This window comes from Bombina bombina, chromosome 2 (assembly GCF_027579735.1).
Source record: "Bombina bombina isolate aBomBom1 chromosome 2, aBomBom1.pri, whole genome shotgun sequence".
Taxonomy (NCBI): domain Eukaryota; kingdom Metazoa; phylum Chordata; class Amphibia; order Anura; family Bombinatoridae; genus Bombina; species Bombina bombina.
The window spans coordinates 1,301,804,197-1,301,824,717 of NC_069500.1; the positions used below are offsets into that span (position 1 = coordinate 1,301,804,197).

The 20,521-nt window shown below is 39.2% G+C and overlaps 1 protein-coding gene across 2 annotated transcripts in view; it reads left to right on the forward strand.

Moving 5' to 3' along the window:
* Window positions 1–20,521, forward strand: part of SLC2A9 (solute carrier family 2 member 9) — a 1,122,280-nt gene that overhangs the window by 95,604 nt on the left and 1,006,155 nt on the right. The window contains exon 1 of one of the 2 annotated variants that reach the window (XM_053704141.1): window positions 9,891–9,908. The exons of the other annotated variant lie outside the window; for it this stretch is intronic. Within the exon in view, the coding sequence (XP_053560116.1) occupies window positions 9,903–9,908 (6 nt within the window). The 5' untranslated portion in view covers window positions 9,891–9,902. Of the gene's footprint in view, window positions 1–9,890; window positions 9,909–20,521 lie in introns of those variants that run through there. 2 annotated transcript variants of the gene reach the window in all.

Genomic DNA, 20,521 nt, shown 5'->3' on the forward strand with positions numbered 1-20,521 from the left:
TCTAGTCTCAGATACATCCAATGGAGTAGATGACCCCTGGGAAGGATAGCAATGTTTAACCTTTCGCTTGGCCGGGCGAGGTAAAGCACTAATGACCACAGTTACCACCATTTGCAACTGCTCAGCAAAATTGGGCCGCAACATGGCCCCTCCCGCAGTAGGATTATAAGTGCACTGGGGAGCTGCATGTGTAATGGGAGATTAATGTAGGGAACGCACCTCACGAGACGAGACCCCTCAGAGGTGGACGGCTCAGTGGTACTAAACATTTTATGTCTTTTAGTTATCACTATTTTGTCGAGGCATGTGGAACATAGTTAAGCAGGTGGAGATACCGAAACCTCCTCACAATAAACACAGGCATTAGATTTAGTTAAAGAGGGAGTACCCTCTAACATATCAGAGTCCTCCATAGCTTGTGCTTTAATAAGGACTACAGAAAAGGATTAAATGGCACCTTTATACTTCCAATGGCCAGGGGACTCACCACCTCCTATGACCCAGACCCACAGAGAAACTTTGTAAACGTCTCCTGCAACCAACGGTCAGGAAAAGGAAGAGAAAGAGGCCACACCGAGTCACATGGAGTAATGTACAGGACCTCCACGCAGCCAGGAGAAAAGCGTGCCAACTAAACAGGCTGCACAGTAATCAAGGAAGGAAAAACCCTGACTGTTCCACATTGACAGAGCCACATCTCACACATGTCGCAGCAAAAACACAATAAAACACAATCATGTATGCATCCCCCCGTTCAATATCACCTTCCGGAGATATTAACCCTTGATTCTATACAGATAAAGGAGCTACACTGTGATCCTGTCTTCTTGTGTCATCATTATAGATATAAAAAATGAAACGATCTTACCAGAATCAACGCCGTGGAACAGGAACATGGCCTCTCAAGTTTGACAGTGTGTAGCATCGCTCCTGACATAGACTTGAGTGAAGAAAGCAGGCAGTGAAACTCGTCAACACTGATTGCTTAAGGAGCTGTAAATACGAGTCTGGATAGTTTCGCAGAAAGACTCTCCCTGTATCTCCAGACCCTAACATTCGTCAGTGCTCTCACTAAGAGGCTTATAAGACTACTTAAAACTCCAGTCCCATTCTGAAGAGTACTACCCTCCATAAGAGAGTACTCCGAAATTTTCCGACACTTCTCTGCCATCCTCCTGTGCCGAAAGGCAAATAATGACTGGGGGATGAGGGGAGTGGGGGAGGTATATATATATTTATATGAGTGTGTGTGTATCTGTACATGTTTATATATGTGTTTACATGTGTATTTATATGTTTAGATATTTAAATATGTATGTGCACACATACAGTATATACACATACACATATGTAGACACACACACACACATATATATATATATATATATATATTTATTTATATATATATATATATATATATATATACACTCTTGAACCCTTCCCAGTCAAATACCTAGAAACATGCAATATCATTTTTATTCATTTTAAATGTGTTTTGAATAGAATTATTTGAAATTCCTATGTTCGTATATAATCTGTCTCTATCTAGCTATATATATATATATATATATATATATATATATATATATATATCAATATTTGTATATATTCATATAGATATTTAGGTATAGATATATATTTTACAAAACAAAAACAAATACATATAAAAATATCTATCTATAGAAAATTGAAGTATTCCTAAAGCACCTTTGAGTTTAACCCAGTTGATCCAGCACTGTGTTAGGTTAGTTAACGATAACTACATTTTTTTTCAATGCGTCCCATAGAAGTCTATTGGGAGGTTTTAGCGCAGTCACAATATCCAAAGTCCTGAAGTTGGCGCACCGGAGTCATTTGCTAGTGCGCTAAATTTTTACTTTCAACTTGTAATACCAGCGCTAATATGAACACGCAAATGTTTTACTTTGAGCTCAGTTTGCGCGCAAGCGGGAAAACAAATAAGTGTGCCACTTATGTGGCCCTTTTTAGGGAATTACAATTTATATTCAACATCCCTTTAAAATGCTGGAAAAATAAATAAAATAAAGAATTACCACCATAAAAATAGCAATTGCTGCACGCACGATTTTATTATGCATTAAGGACAATAAATGTATCTAGTGTGGTTGTTTTTGCCAAGATGACTTATGCAGTTGCATCAAAAAGTTCATTAACTTTTACTGTGGACTTTGTGAAGCATACATCTTGTACTAGAGTAAAGCAGATATGTTGTGTAAATAAGCTGTCATTTAGTACATGGTGACATGAAGTTCTTTATACAATATCTTAACTTCAAAATAGCCAAAACACACAATAGATAAAGAGATATTTAAGTCCAAATTTCAATCTCAATAAAATGTTTAAATATGCATAGCATATAAAACAACAACTTGCTATTAGAGATGTGCACAGGAAAAAAATAGATTTGTCTGAAATTTAGCATTTTCATTTTATTTAAATTTTTCATTCATGGAGGCCGATTTATTAAATGTCGGACGGGCATGATTTGCTGTAGCGGATCATGTCCGCCCGATATTGCTAAATGTCGACAGCGTTTAACATTGCACAAGCATTTCTAGAGAAATGCTTGTGCAATGCCATCACCTGCAGATTCACAGCCAATCGGCCACTAGCAGGGGATGTCAATCAGCCCAATCGTATCCAACTGGGATGATTGCTGTCCACTTCCTCAGAGACTTCCTCAGAGGTGGCGAATGAGTTAAGGAGCATCGGTCTTATGACCGCTCCTTCTTGACTTATGTTCCCAGCGATCTGGAAACTACGGGGGTATATTGCAGCATCCACTGCTTGTTAAATCTACCCCATGGTCATATTCCTTTCAAACTAATTTTGTTTGAATTTTTAATTTTGAGCTACAGTGCAAATTCTTGCCATTTTTCTTTATCTGAAACTGTAAGCAGCTATATTAGCTTTAATTTTGTCATTCTATGTTATTCTTAAAGGACCACTCAATGCAGTAGAATTGCATGATTAACAAGTGCATAATAAAAATACAATGATTTAACACCTACTTTGAATTTCAAATAAGCAATAGATTTTTGTCTGACAAATTTATTTTTTCTTCCATTTTCCGGCCCCTTGTATCATGTGACAGACATCAGCAAAACACAGACTAGTATCGTGATCGCTTCCAGCCGTTTTCTGGCATCGTGCAATACCCTTTTCTTTCATGTAATTGGCAAGAGTCCATGAGCTAGTGACGTATGGGATATACATTCCTACCAAGAGGGGCAAAGTTTCCCAAACCTCAAAATGCCTATAAATATACCCCCACCACACCCACAATTCAGTTTTACAAACTTTGCCTCCTATGGAGGTGGTGAAGTAAGTTTGTGCTAGATTTCAGACCTGGAGTTATCTGGGGTAATTTTGCCAGTTCCTTTTCCGGAACGGGGTCTGGGGTTTTATTCAAATCTGTTCATTGTTCCAAAGAAAGAGAATTCTTTCAGACCAGTTCTGGATCTAAAAATTTTGAATCGTTATGTAAGAATACCAACATTCAAGATGGTTACTATAAGGACTATTCTGCTTTTTCTTCAGCAAGGGCATTATATGTCCACAATAGACTTACAGGATGCATATCTTCATATTCCGATTCATTCAGATCACTATCAGTTTCTGAGATTCTCTTTTCTAGACAAGCATTTCCAATTTGTTGCTCTTCCTTTTGGCCTAGCAACAGCTCTAAGGATCTTTTCAAAGGTTCTCGGTGCCCTACTATCTGTAATCAGAGAGCGGGGTATTGCGGTGTTTCCTTATTTGGACGATATCTTGGTACTTGCTCAGTCTTTACATTCTGCAGAATCTCACACGAATGAACTAGTGTTGTTTCTTCAAAGACATGGTTGGAGGATCAATTTACCAAAAAGTTCCTTGATTCCTCAGACAAGGGTAACCTTTTTAGGATTCCAAATAGATTCAGTATCCATGACTTTGTCTCTAACAGACAAAAGACGTCTGAAATTGGTTTCAGCTTGTCGGAACCTTCAGTCTCAGTCATTCCCTTCAGTAGCTATGTGCATGAAGGTTTTAGGTCTCATGACTGCAGCATCGGACGTGATCCCCTTTGCTCGTTTTCACATGAGACCTCTTCAGCTTTGTATGCTGAGCCAATGGTGCAGGGATTATACAAAGATATCCCAATTAATATCCTTAAATCCCATTACTCGACTATCTCTGACTTGGTGGTTAGATCACCATCGTTTAATTCAATGGGCCTCTTTTGTTTGTCCAACCTGGACTGTGATTACAACAGATGCGAGTCTTTCAGGTTGGGGAGCTGTCTGGGGATCTCTGACAGCGCAGGGGGTTTGGAAATCTCAAGAGGCGAGATTACCAATCAATATTTTTTAACTCCGTGTGATTCTCAGGGCTCTTCAGTTTTGGCCTCTTCTGAAGAGAGAACCGTTTATTTGTTTTCAGACAGACAATGTCACAACCGTGGCATATGTCAATCATCAAGGTGGGACTCACAGTCCTCAAGCTATGAAAGAAGTATCTCGGATACTTGCATGGGCGGAATCCAGCTCCTGTCTAATCTCTGCAGTCCATATCCCAGGTATAGACAATTGGGAAGCAGATTATCTCAGTCGCCAGTCTTTACATCCGGGAGAATGGTCTCTTCACCCAGATGTGTTTTTTCAGATTGTTCAGATGTGGGGGCTTCCAGAAATAGATCTGATGGCTTCTCATCTAAACAGGAAACTTCCCAGGTATCTGTCCAAGTCCAGGGATCCTCAGGCGGAATCAGTGGATGCGTTGTCACTTCCTTGGAGTTATCAACCTGCTTATGTCTTTCCGTCCTCTAGTTCTTCTTCCAAGAGTGATTTCCAAAATCATAATGGAGCGTTCATTTGTACTGCTGGTGGCTCCAGCATGGCCACACAGGTTTTGATATGTGGATCTTGTTCGGATGTCCAGTTGCCAACCTTGGCCACTTCCATTAAGGCCAGACCTTCTATCTCAAGGCCCATTTTTCCATCAGGATCTCAAATCATTAAATCGGAAGGTATGGAGATTGAACGCTTAGTGCTTAGTCATAGAGGTTTCTCTGACTCAGTGATTAATACTATGTTGCAGGCTCGCAAATCTGTGTCTAGAAAGATTTATTACCAAGTTTGGAAGACTTACATTTCATGGTGTTCTTCTCATAAATTCTCTTGGCATTCTTTTAGAATTCCTAGAATTTTACAGTTTCTTCAGGATGGTTTGGATAAGGGTTTGTCTGTAAGTTCCTTGAAAGGACAAATCTCTGCTCTTTCTGTTCTGTTCCACAGAAAAATTGCTAATCTTCCTGATATTCATTGTTTTGTACAGGCTTTGGTTCGTATAAAGCCTGTCATTAAGTCAATCTCTCCTCCTTGGAGTCTTAATTTGGTTTTGAGGGCTTTACAGGCTCCTCCGTTTGAGCCTATGCATTCTCTGGACATTAAATTACTTTCTTGGAAAGTATTGTTCCTTTTGGCCATCCCTTTTGCTAGAAGAGTTTCTGAATTATCTGCTCTTTCTTGTGAGTCACAGACAGCTGCCAGTACCCAAGATGGCGGGAAAAAGGTAGAGGGGGGAGGGTTAGAGAGCTGTTTGGGGGATCAGGGAGGTTGGGGGCTAAGGGGGATCCTGCATGGCAGAATATATATATATTTTTTTTTTTAAAAAAAAGCCTTTTATTTTAGTACTGGCAGACTTTCTGCCAGTACTTAAGATAGCAGGGATAATTGTGGGGTGGGGGAGGGAAGAGAGCTGTTTATGAGGGATCAGGGGGGTGGGACGTGTCAGGTGGGAGGCTGATCTCTACACTAAAGCTAAAAATGAGCCCTACAAGCTACCTAATTAACCCCTTCACTGCTGGGCATAATACAAGTTTGGTGCGCAGCCTCATTTAGTGGCCTTCTAATTACCAAAAAGCAATGCCAAAGCCATATATGTCTGCTATTTCTGAACAAAGGGGATCCCAGAGAAGCATTTACAACCATTTGTGCCATAATTTCACAAGCTGTTTGTAAAAATTTCAGTGTGAAACCTAAAGTTTGCGAAAAAGTGAACCATTTTTTTTATCGCATTTGGCGGTGAAATGGTGGCATGAAATATACCAAAATGGGCCTAGATCAATACTTTGGGTTGTCTACTACACTACACTAAAGCTCCCTACAAGCTCCCTAATTAACCCCTTCACTGCTGGGCATAAAACACGTGTGGTGCGCAGCGGCATTTAGCAGCCTTCTAATTACTAAAAAGCAACACCAAAGCCATATATGTCTGCTATTTCTGAACAAAGGGGATCCCAGAGAAGAATTTTCAACCATTTGTGCCATAATTGCACAAGCTGTTTGTAAATAACTTCAGTGAGAAACCAAAAGTTTGTGAAAAGTGAACGATATTTTTTATTTGATCGCATTTGGCAGTGAAATGGTGGCATGAAATATACCAAAATGGGCCTAGATCAATAATTTGGGTTGTCTGTTAAAAGAAAATATATATACATGTCAAGGAGTATTCACGAATTCCTGACAGATATCAGTGTCCCAATGTAACTATCGCTAATTTTGAAAAAAATAAATGGTTTGGAAATAGCAAAGTGCTACTTGTATTTATTGCCCTATAACTTGCAAAGAACATGTAAACATTGTTATTTCTAAACTCAGGACAAAATGTAGAAACTATTTAGCATGGTTGTTTTTTGGTGGTTATAGATGTGTAACAGATTTTGGGGTTCAAAGTTAGAAAAAGTGTGTTTTTTTCATTTTTTTTTATCATATTTTATATATTTTTTTTATAGTAAATTATAAGATATGATGAAAATAATATTAATTAATGGCGAGAAAAACGGTATATAATATATGTGGGTACAGTAAATGAGTAAGAGGAAAATTAAAGCTAAACACAAACACCGCGAAAATGTAAAAATAACCATGGTTCCAAACGGTCAGAAAATTGAAGTGCTATGGCCACTAAGGGGTTAAACAAGTTTCCATTTTACTTATTTTATCTAATTTGCTTCTTTTTCTTGGTATCCTTTGTTGAAAAGCATACCTGCAAGTGAGCTGAGGCTCAGAAGCAGGATGGGAGCTAGCGGATGATTGGTGGCTGCACATATATGCCTCTTGTCGTTGGCTTAACAATGTGTTCAGCTAGCTTTCTCCAAGTAGTGCATTGCTGCACCTTCAACAAAAACTATCAAGGTAATAAAGCAAATTTGACAATAGAAATGAAATGAAAAGTTGCTTTTATATGGTCTGGTTGCATTTCTCATAGCCTTCTCCACCGGGTTGATCATGTTTTGTTAAAGGGACACTGAACCCAAATGTTTTTTTTCGTGATTCAGATAGAGCATGACATTTTAAGCAACTTCCTAATTTACTCCTATTATCAAATTGTCTTCATTCTCTTGGTATCTTTATTTGAAATGCAAGAATGTAAGTTTAGATGCCGGACCATTTATGGTGAACAACCTGGGTTGCTGATTGGTGGATAAATTCATGCACCAATAAAAAAGTGCTGTCCAGAGTTTTGAACCAAAAAAGCTTATATGCCTTCTTTATCAAATAAAGATAGCATGAGAAGAAAAATTGATAATAAGAGTAAATTAGAAAGTTGCTTAAAATTGAATGCTCTATCTGAATCACAAAAGAATAATAAATTACTTTCTATTTAGGTCAATGATTAAAGCCGAACAAATACAACACAGTATACAGTCACATACATATATAAATACACACTGATTTTCCAGACTACACATACTTGTTGGTTGAATTAGCGCAATGCGGTGTTCCTTATGCACTGTCAGTAACACTATGTTATTGTGTCAACCATTTTACTGTGTCCCCACAATCCCATATTGAATAAGCTTAATGTGGTTTTACTCTTGCAGTGTCAGTAAAGCCATGGTATTGCGTCAACCAATAACCATTTTTACTTACCGCACACACACTTTCTTTTATAGTTATACTATTTTTAAAAAGTTTCTGCTGGCAGCAACCATTTTTTTAACTAAAAAAACAAAAATGCAGAGAAATAATCCTGCCAAGAAGGGCCCTGCCCCCTCAAAGCGCAGCTGCAGGAGCCACAAGAACATCAGTGGCAGCCCCCACTGCAGACACAGCTATAACAGGACATGCAATGATGGGACTCTTTGCCACTGCCACCGCCACCAGCAGTACTGTTAGAGACTCAGAGGGGGTGTCGTGCTGGTTCACTGGCTGAGACCAGTAGTGGTGGCAGTGGCACCCCTACTAAAAGCGGTCTTTCTTTGGTGAATCTCAGCCACAGCCAACAGCTGAGAAAACTAGTGGAACAACTGGAAGTCTGTTTCGAAATGATTGGGTGACAACCTTCGGCCAGTGTTACAAGACTGACCCACTTAATAAAGCAGCAGCGCAAGTACCATCAGCAACCACCGGCTGTGTCCATAGCCTCCTCCAGTTCCTCCACAGATCTGAGCCTCTGAGAACTCTGCAAAAGTTAAAAAATTACCTTTCACTTCTCTCCCTCCCCCTGAGAATGCTGGTTGGCTAGAAAACATCTCAGGCTTCCACTGATAGGCTGTGAGAAACTCACTGATTCAGCGCATATGTACAAAGAAATAGCAAAAAAAAAAACTCAATGCGTCCCAAGGGTTTCCTTTGTCATCAGTAAGTGCAAAAATGCATGACAATGTTCAAACTCAGTTCTATCACATTGTAAATATAATGACATTAGATCAAGCAGCATAGAGTCTCCGATATCCAATTAAAACACTCTTATGTTGTATACAACGTCTCAAGTCTCTGAAAAATATAGTTGTTTCAAAGTGTGTACAGAGTGGATGTAGTATCACTTAATTGTATCCCATTGTGAAGTGCTGTAACAATAAACATACAAGGTAACCTAATACGACTCCTTTATAAGATTATATTAGCAGTCAGTGGTAAACTAAACACCCTATAGCTATAAACCTGTTTTATCCACATTCTTGTATAGGGAACATTCAGTTGTATCAGTCCCATATATAAGGCAAATTGTTCATTAGTGTGAGACATTCAGGGGAATAAAGTGTCACATGCCTCTCATCCATCAACAAATGTCAAGTATTAGTCCCTCTATAGGCAGGTAACATTTAGTTACAACACGACTAAAACTGTATACTTATTGGCAAAGTTTAAACATTTTAAAATCAAATTTACATCTTGCTTACTGGAGTTGTTTTTCATTAGTCAAGCTCCACCCACCACTTTCCTTATTTGAAGGAGCCAATCAAAGCTTGAGTCTGCAGCTGACAAGGCTAGCTACAATTATATACTTAGTTTAAAGTGTGTTGTTTTGTAGTTCTTATTTGGTAAAGCCAATTAGGGGGAGATATGTAGCAAGATTAGCCACCCTTTTCAGACTTAAATTACATGAAAAGGAGGCAAAATAAATCATGAAAATAGTTGCTTTACTATGCCTAACTAAACCCTTTATATTAAAATCAATAGGTGTTTACTGTCTATTTAAGTGCCTCTATTTATCTTGCACTGTTTTGAAATGTCTTCTTCTAAACCTACTAGTTGTCTGTGTTGGTGTATAAATACCTATTCTTTTAATACATGAGAAAATTAATTAAGATTTTTTTATTTCATTTAAAGATATTTGTAACATAATATGATTGACATAATTGAAAAAGCTGCATAAATATATAGAAGTGTTGATGAATGACTGCAAAGAATGGTCTATTGTTAATGATTTATAATTGTGAAAAAATATAAAATGATGTGAGTCAATAAAAGGCTGATATGTTATTCAGTTTCTGATTAATGATTAATGTGTTTGATCAGTCTGTTAGATTTTTTTTTAAACCTCTTTATATAAACTACATGAAGACACAAAAGTATTAATTGCAGATAAATAAAGGAAAGTACATTCTCAATATGCTGGTATGTATCTTTTGTTGTGGCTTTTGATTATTATTAAAGGGACACTGAACCCAAATTTTTTCTTTCATGATTCAGATAGAGCATGCAATTTTAAGTAACTTTCTAATTTACTCCTATTATCAATTTTTCTTAGGTCTCTTGCTATTTTTATTTGAAAAAGAAGGCATTTAAGCTAAGGAGCCAGCCAATTTTAGATTCAGCACCATGGACAGCACTTGTTTATTGGTGGATGAATTTTTCCACCAATCAGCAACAACAATCCAGGTTGTTCACCAAAAATGGGCTGGCATCTAAACTTAATGCTGTCAGCATTTATCATTGCACAAGCAGTTTACCAGAACTTCTTGTGCAATACCACCCCCTGCAGTTTCACGGCCAATCAGCCGCTAGCAGCGGGTGTCAATCAACCCGATCATATTTGTTCAGGTTGATTTCTGTCCGCCGCCTCAGAGCAGGCGGACAAGTTATGGAACTTGATAATTTGGCTCCTTAGTCGGAAATATGGTATATCTATATATAATTCTTGGTAGGTTACATAACTATATACAATACATGTATATTATTAAATGTACAGCATTCATATGTTTTGCTATATTTGACATGATACTATTTTTTTGTAGTTTAGTATAAGTGTTTTTTTTGTAGTAAATCGTTTTAAAATGAGTTCTTATCCTACTTTACTGTGATATTACATTTTAAACTCATACATTTCTATTATATAATTGTCATACATTTCTATTATATAATTGTTTTGTTGCTATTTTACATATTAGATTAAAAATATAATATGTAATACCATTATTATATTTGCAGATGAATCTGTATTTCCTAGATAAAAGGACATCCTATTTTGCTAATACAATGCTGTTTCTTGGTACCATTGGTGCATATCACAATCTTGAGGCTCCAGCTCCTACTGAGCATGTGCAAAATTGCACAGTATATAGGTATATGCGTTTTCTGATTGACTGATGGCTGTCACATGATTCTGGGGAACTAAAAGCCAGAAACAAGGGACTACGTATCGCTCATCCTGCCCTTAGTCATCACTAAATGTAGTCTCAATTAATTCCCCAACTGGACTTTTTGATTTGGGTCTATGCAGTGACCCTTAGGCAATTTTACACAGGTGCTGGTTACCCATTTGAATATTTACTGTCACATGATATTGTTGGTAGGGAAAATTGGATTAACTTTGAAATTTGCCAGAAATATTCTTCTGATTATTTCAAAATCAAAGTAAGTGCAATAGTTTTTTTTATTATTATTTATTTATTGTGCATTTGTCAAGTATTATTTACTACTGTATTTAGTGGTCTTTTAACTAATTCTGAAATTTGGCGCGTATTTTCAGTGCATATTTCTAGTAATTACAATCCGGAAATGCTTCTGGGCTAAATTACGATTGGAGCAGTAGTTTGCACTCACGTTCGAGCATAAAAACCGCTATAATTTTATTTTTGTGCTTGCCGATTAATGCTCGTATTACGTGTTGAAAGTAAAAACGTTGTGCTCTCATGTTCACAAAGTCGCGGTAACTAATAAGACTGTAAAGTCGCAAACGCAAAATTGTATTCACACACAAGTTACGCAAACACGATTGTGGTTATTTAAAAGCGCAACATAAGAAGATAATATAATGTTCTATTTATTCCTAAAGATAAATTTAAATATATATCCGATGGATTGTTGCACAAATATATTTTAATACCTTTAGATATACATGATTATATATAGGTATACATACAGATATATATAGAAATATATTTTTAAAAATACATATAATATATTCCCCTATGTGGAGAACATTGGAATGTGAAATATTTACATTAAATACACAATATAATACATAATTAAATATGAATATTTCATAAATATGATCTTTAATGTTTTCATCTACTTGACTGCAAAGGGCTTCAATGCACTTATATATATATATATATATATATATATATATATATATGTAATACGTATACATGTGTGTGTACATATGTATTTATGTGTTTGATATGTGTATATATGTCTGTAAATATATACTGTATATACAAATATAAATACATATATACACATATAAATATATAAATACATATGCACACACATATAAATATATATATATATAAATACATATACATGTTTCAACATGTATATGTATGTATCTCTATGCTAAAGTGCTTTGCATGCCTTTTTTTCTCACAACTGAGACCTCATATCTTTGAGCCCTTATATGTTTTTTGTGCAATTTTTTAAAAATATTTTTTAGCAGACAGTGTTATCATGAGTGTAACTATACATTGAAATGTATTTTTGATGTGTTTTGTAACACATTTTTGTCTTCCATAACAGTTAACCAGAGCTCTGAAGTAAAATTGCAATACAAGTGAAAATTAATACCCTTTTTAAGGCAACCGATGGTGCCGATCGTTGGTGGCATGGGAGGGATACGAGGGAGGTGGGTGGGGGGCCTATCACTGGAGATGAGTTCTGGATCCGGGAGTGCTGGCAGAGAAACCGAGCACGCGTGCTCACGACCGCCCGCTACTGTGATGGAGGGAGAGGGAAGGAGGGTGAGGGAGGGAGGAAATAAGTGTTGGGGAAAGCAGTGGCGTCACTAGGGGGGGGCGGGCCGCACCCGGGTGACACCCTCCAGGGGGTGACACCAAAAAAAAAAAAAAAGTTTTTTTTTGTTTTGTTTTTTTTTACATTTTATTGAAATTCAAAGAAATACAATGTTGAGATGCATAGATTTTTTTTTATTAGAGGGGCTGGCATTTGTGAACATTGGTGGGACTGGGGAAGTTGTAGACACACAATTTTTTGCCCCTTGAGCCAGTGCTGCAATTTCAACAAATAGTTTTCCCGGCTGCTTTTGCTTGTTTGTACTTTGCTTCTCGCAATTTCACTATGAATGTTGTGGGCATGCCGTGGGGCTTGCAATGTTGCGCTGCTAGCCTAAACCTGCCTGCCTATCTGTGCTCACTGCTCAGTGACATGTGGAGCAGTGGAGTCACTCACTGCTGTGCTGTCTCTCTAAACGGGAACTGGCAAATCATGAGGGGGATACCTGGCACCTGACCGCATGACTGTTTGACACTGTCTTTAAAGTGAAGGATAGAAACAAAGATCGTTCCAGCTGGTGCAACAAAAGACTTTAATTGTGCAAACAGGGATAAAGAAGCGACGTTTCAGGCCCACACTTGGCCTTTTCTCAAGCTTAACCAAACATTAGTGAACAAACTTCACTAATGTTTGGTTAAGCTTGAGAAAAGGCCAAGTGTGGGCCTGAAACGTCGCTTCTGTATCCCTGTTTGCACAATTAAAGTCTTTTGTTGCACCAGCTGGAACGATCTTTGTTTCTATGTATCAATACTGGGTTTGGTAAACCTGTTCCTGGCTGTGCAGTGAGTGCTGTGTTTTATGATACATTGTTGCAAGTTTAAAGTGAAGGAGCCACGTATGATGCCCACCAGACCATTACGGTTACGGTACACTAAGTGCACACTGAACAGGTAGGAGGGCGGGCGGGGGTCTGGGGGTGGGCAGAGTGCAGAGGTGATTGGCCATAAGAAGCGGTAGGCACGCGGCCCGGGGCTGTGCACTGACAGGCTTGGAACAGAGTCAGAGAGCAGAATTTTCATAGTTTGTGCCTAAACCTTTTCTTTAGTGATTTATTTTTAGAGTGCTCTGTTTATCTTTCATTTGATGCTCTGCTGAGCCAGGGAGCAGCTCTAGGCATGCGCTTTATAATTAATGCAGTGCAGTTTACATATTTTGTAAGTGTGTGTCTGAGTTTTTGTGTGTGTGTGTCTCAGTGTTTTTGTGTGTGTGTGTCTGAGTGTGTTTCCGAGTGTTTGTGTGTTCATATGTGTATGTTTTTAAGTGTGTCTGAGTGTTTGTATGTGTGTGTGTCTGTGTTTTTGTGTGTGTCTGCTTTCTGGGGGGGGGGTGACACCATAACTTACCGCACCGGGTGACACCAACCCTAGTGACGCCACTGGGGGAAAGGGATCTGGGAGGGGGATGTGGGGAGTGTATTGATAGAGGCAGCTATACTACAGAAGAATGAGGGTTTTATTTATTTTTTTCACAAAAAAAGCACATTTTGTAGCAAAATGGAGACAAATAGGTAGGGGGGAGGGTTAGAGAGCTGTTTGGGAGGGATCAGGGAGGTTGTGTGCTTAGGGGGATCCTACACTGCAGAATATATATGGAAAAAACCCATAACTTTTATTGTAGTACTGGCAGACTTTTTGCCAGTACTTAAGATGGCAGTGACAATTGTGGGGTGGGGAGGAAAGGCAGCTGTTTGGGTCAGGGAGGGATCAGGGGGTGGGATGTGTCATATGGGAGGCTGATCTCTACACTAAAGCTAAAATTAACTTTACAAGCTACCTAATTAACCCCTTCACTGCTGGGCATAATACAAGTGTGGTGCGCAGCAGCATTTAGCGGCCTTCTAATTACCAAAAAGCAACGCCAAAGCCATATATGTCTGCTATTTATGACCAAAGGGGATCCCAGAGAAGCATTTAAAACCATTTGTGCCATGATTGCACAAGCCACTTTTAAAAAATTTCAGTGAGAAACCTAAAGTTTATGAAAAAGTTAACATTTTTTTTTATTTGATTGCATTTGGCGGTGAAATGGTGATATGAAATGTTCCAAAATGCGCCTAAATCAATACTCGGTTGTCTACTAAAAATATATATATACATATGAAGGGTTATTCAGGGATTTCTGACAGATATCAGTGTTACAATATAACTATCGCTAATTTTGAAGAAAAAAATGGTTTAAAAATAGTAAAGTGCTACTTGTACTTATTGCCCTATAACTTGCAAAAAACAAACAAAACAAAGAACATGTAAACATTGGGTATTTCTAAACTCATGAAAAAAATTTGAAACTATTTAGCATGGGTGTTTTTTGGTGGTTGTAGATATGTTACAGATTTTGGGGGTCAAAGTTAGAAAAAGTGTGTTTTTTCAATTTTTTCATCATATTTTGTAATTTGTTTTATAGTAAATTATAAGATATGATGAAAATAATGGTATCTTTAGAAAGTCCATTTAATGATGAGAAAAACAGTATATAATATGTGTGGGTACAGTAAATGTGTAAGAGGAAAATTACAGCTAAACACAAACAAATAGCCCTGGTCCTTAAAGGGACATGAAACCCTGGTTGCAAACGGTAAGAAAAACAGAATTTATGCTTACCTGATAAATTACTTTCTCCAACGGTGTGTCTGGTCCACGGCGTCATCCTTACTTGTGGGATATTCTCTTCCCCAACAGGAAATGGCAAAGAGTCCCAGCAAAGCTGGTCACATGATCCCTCCTAGGCTCCGCCCACCCCAGTCATTCGACCGACGGACAGGAGGAAATATATATAGGAGAAACCATATGATACCGTGGTGACTGTAGTTAGAGAAAATAATTCATCAGACCTGATTAAAAAACCAGGGCGGGCCGTGGACCGGACACACCGTTGGAGAAAGTAATTTATCAGGTAAGCATAAATTCTGTTTTCTCCAACATTGGTGTGTCCGGTCCACGGCGTCATCCTTACTTGTGGGAACCAATACCAAAGCTTTAGGACACGGATGAAGGGAGGGAGCAAATCAGGTCACCTAAATGGAAGGCACCACGGCTTGCAAAACCTTTCTCCCAAAAATAGCCTCCGAAGAAGCAAAAGTATCAAATTTGTAAAATTTGGCAAAAGTGTGCAGTGAAGACCAAGTCGCTGCCTTACATATCTGGTCAACAGAAGCCTCGTTCTTGAAGGCCCATGTGGAAGCCACAGCCCTAGTGGAGTGAGCTGTGATTCTTTCAGGAGGCTGCCGTCCGGCAGTCTCATAAGCCAATCGGATAATGCTTTTAAGCCAAAAGGAAAGAGAGGTAGAAGTCACTTTTTGACCTCTCCTTTTACCAGAATAAGCAACAAACAAGGAAGATGTTTGTCTGAAATCTTTAGTAGCCTCTAAATAGAATTTTAGAGCACGGACTACGTCCAAATTGTGTAACAAACGTTCCTTCTTTGAAACTGGATTCGGACACAAAGAAGGTACAACTATCTCCTGGTTAATATTTTTGTTGGAAACAACTTTCGGAAGAAAACCAGGCTTAGTACGCAAAACCACCTTATCTGCATGGAACACCGATAGGGCGGAGAACACTGCAGAGCAGATAACTCTGAAACTCTTCTAGCAGAAGAAATTGCAACCAAAAACAAAACTTTCCAAGATAATAACTTAATATCTACGGAATGTAAGGGTTCAAACGGAACCCCTTGAAGAACTGAAAGAACTAGATTTAGACTCCAGGGAGGAGTCAAAGGTCTGTAAACAGGCTTGATCCTAACCAGAGCCTGAACAAATGCTTGAACATCTGGCACAGCTGCCAGTCTTTTGTGAAGTAAAACAGATAAAGCAGAGATCTGTCCCTTCAGAGAACTTGCAGATAATCCTTTCTCCAAACCTTCTTGTAGAAAGGATAGAATCTTAGGAATTTTTATCTTGTTCCATGGGAATCCTTTAGATTCACACCAACAGATATATTTTTTCCATATTTTATGGTAAATTTTTCTAGTTACAGGCTTTCTAGCCTGAATCAGAGTATCTATTACAGAATCTGAAAACCCACGCTTTGATAAAATCAAGCGTTCAATCTCCAAGCCGTCAGTTGGAGGGAAACCAGATTCGGATGTTCGAATGGACCCTGAACAAGAAGGTCCTGTCTCAAAGGTAGCTTCCATGGTGGAGCCGATGACATATTCACCTGGTCTGCATACCAAGTCCTGCGTGGCCACGCAGGAGCTATCAAGATCACCGAGGCCCTCTCCTGATTGATCCTGGCTACCAGCCTGGGGATGAGAGGAAACGGTGGGAATACATAAGCTAGGTTGAAGGTCCAAGGTGCTACTAGTGCATCTACTAGGGTCGCCTTGGGATCCCTGGATCTGGACCCGTAGCAAGGAACCTTGAAGTTCTGACGAGACGCCATCAGATCCATGTCTGGAATGCCCCATAATTGAGTTATTTGGGCAAAGATTTCCGGATGGAGTTCCCACTCCCCCGGATGGAATGTCTGACGACTCAGAAAATCCGCTTCCCAATTTTCCACTCCTGGGATGTGGATCGCAGACAAGTGGCAGGAGTGATCCTCCGCCCATTGAATTATCTTGGTCACTTCTTTCATCGCCAGGGAAGTCCTTGTTCCCCCCTGATGATTGATATATGCAACGGTCGTCATGTTGTCTGACTGAAACCTTATGAATTTGGCCTTTGCTAGTTGAGGCCAAGCTCTGAGAGCATTGAATATGTTTATCGGGAGAAGAGACTCTTCCCGAGACCATAGACCCTGAGCTTTCAGGGATTCCCAGACCGTGCCCCAGCCCACTAGGCTGGCGTCGGTCGTGACAATGACCCACTCTGGTCTGCGGAAGCTCATTCCCTGTGACAGATTGTCCAGGGTCAGCCACCAACGGAGTGAATCTCTGGTCTTTTGATCTACTTGAATCGTCGGAGACAAGTCTGTATAATCCCCATTCCACTGTCTGAGCATGCACAGTTGTAATGGTCTTAGATGAATTCGTGCAAAAGGAACTATGTCCATTGTTGCAACCATCAATCCTATTACTTCCATGCACTGCGCTATGGAAGGACGAGGAACAGAATGAAGTACTTGACAAGAGCTTAGAAGTTTTGATTTTCTGACCTCTGTCAGAAAAATCCTCATTTCTAAGGAATCTATTATTGTTCCCAAGAAGGGAACTCTTGTTGACGGGGACAGAGAACTTTTTTCTTTGTTCACCTTCCATCCGTGAGATCTGAGAAAGGCTAGGACGATGTCCGTATGAGCCTTTGCTTTTGACAGGGACGACGCTTGAATCAGGATGTCGTCCAAGTAAGGTACTACTGCAATGCCCCTTGGTCTTAGAACCGCTAGAAGGGACCCTAGTACCTTTGTGAAAATCCTTGGAGCAGTGGCTAATCCAAATGGAAGTGCCACAAACTGGTAATGCTTGTCCAGAAAAGTGAACCTTAGGAACTGATGATGTTCCTTGTGGATAGGAATATGTAGGTACGCATCCTTTAAATCCACGGTAGTCATAAATTGATTTTCCTGGATAGTAGGTAGGATCGTTCGAATAGTTTCCATTTTGAACGATGGTACCCTGAGAAATTTGTTTAGGATCTTTAGATCCAAAATTGGTCTGAATGTTCCCTCTTTTTTGGGAACTATGAACAGATTGGAATAAAATCCCATTCCTTGTTCTCTTATTGGAACTGGATGTATTACTCCCATCTTTAACAGGTCTTCTACACAATGTAAGAATGCCTGTCTCTTTATTTGGTTTGAAAATAATTGAGACCTGTGGAACCTTCCCCTTGGGGGTAGTTCCTTGAATTCCAGGAGATAACCTTGAGAAACTATTTCTAGCGCCCAAGGATCCTGAACATCTCTTGCCCAAGCCTGAGCAAAGAGAGAAAGTCTGCCCCCCACTAGATCCGGTCCCGGATCGGGGGCTATCCCTTCATGCTGTTTTGGTAGCAGTGGTAGGCTTCTTGGCCTGCTTACCCTTGTTCCAGCCTTGCATTGGTTTCCAGGCTGGTTTGGGTTGTGAAGTATTACCCTCTTGCTTAGAGGATACAGAATTAGAGACTGGTCCGTTTCTGCGAAAGGGACGAAAATTAGGCTTATTATTAGCCTTAAAAGACCTATCCTGTGGGAGGGCGTGGCCCTTTCCCCCAGTGATGTCTGAAATAATCTCTTTCAAATCAGGTCCAAATAATGCTTTACCTTTGAAAGGAATGTTAAGCAATTTTGTCTTGGAAGACACATCCGCTGACCAAGACTTTAGCCAAAGCACTCTGCGCGCCACGACAGCAAACCCTGAATTTTTCGCCGCTAATCTAGCTAATTGCAAAGCGGCATCTAAAACAAAAGAGTTAGCCAATTTAAGTGCTTGAACTCTGTCCATAACCTCCTCATACGAAGATTCTTTACTGAGCGATTTTTCTAGTTCCTCGAACCAGAAACACGCTGCCGTAGTGACAGGAACAATGCATGAAATTGGTTGTAGAAGGTAACCTTGCTGTACAAAAATCTTTTTAAGCAAACCCTCTAATTTCTTATCCATAGGATCTTTGAAAGAACAACTATCTTCGATAGGAATAGTAGTGCGTTTGTTTAGAGTAGAAACCGCCCCCTCGACCTTGGGGACTGTCTGCCATAAGTCCTTTCTGGGGTCGACTATAGGAAATAATTTCTTAAATATAGGGGGGGGGGGAACAAAAGGTATGCCGGACCTTTCCCACTCTTTATTTACTATGTCCGCCACCCGCTTGGGTATAGGAAAAGCGTCGGGGGGCACCGGAACCTCTAGGAACTTGTCCATCTTACATAATTTCTCTGGAATGACCAAATTGTCACAATCATCCAGAGTAGATAACACCTCCTTAAGCAGTGCGCGGAGATGTTCTAATTTAAATTTAAATGTCACAACATCAGGTTCAGCTTGATGAGAAATTTTTCCTGAATCTGAAATTTCTCCATCAGACAAAACCTCCCTCATGGCCCCTTGAGATTGGTGTGAGGGTATGTCAGAACAGTTATCATCAGCGTCCTCTTGCTCTTCAGTGTTTAAAACAGAGCAATCGCGCTTTCTCTGATAAGTAGGCATTTTGGATAAAAGATTTGCTATGGAGTTATCCATTACAGCCGTTAATTGTTGCATGGTAATAAGTATTGGCGCACTAGATGTACTAGGGGCCTCCTGTGTGGGCATAACTGGTGTAGACACAGTAGGGGATGATGTAGTATCATGTTTACTCCCCTCATTTGAGGAATCATCTTGGGCAATATCATTATCTGTTGCAATACTGTCCTTACTTTGTTTGGACACTATAGCACAATTATCACATAAATTTAAATGGGGAGACACATTGGCTTTCATACATATAGAACATAGCTTATCTGATGGTACAGACATGTTAAACAGGCTTAAACTTGTCAACAAAGCACAAAAAACGTTTTAAAATAAAACCGTTACTGTCACTTTAAATTTCAAACTGAAAACACTTTATTACTGAATATGTGAAAAAGTATGAAGGAATTGTTCAAAATTCACCAAGCATTAAAAGTATTGCACACCAAATTTCAGAGCTTTAACTCTTAAATTAACGGAACCGGAGCCGTTTTTACATTTAACCCCTATACAGTCCCAGAATGAGGCTCTGTCTATAACTAGAAAGGCCCCCATCTGAAAAAGGTGTCCAACACAGTGCCTGCCGTTTTTCTAAACGTTCCCCAAGATTATAATACCAATAATTAGTTAAAATCTGCATAATATGCCTAGTAAAGCAATTGTTTTAGCCCAGAAAAATGTCTACCAGTTTTTAAGCCCTTTTTGAAGCCCTTTATTCTTTTATGTTTAACTAAGAAAATGGCTTACCGGTCCCCATGAGGGGAAATGACAGCCTTCCAGCATTACATGGTCTTGTTAGAAATATGGCTAGTCATACCTTAAGCAGAAAAGACTGCTAACTGTTTCCCCCAACTGAAGTTACTTCATCTCAACAGTCCTGTGTGGAAACAGCAATCGATTTTAGT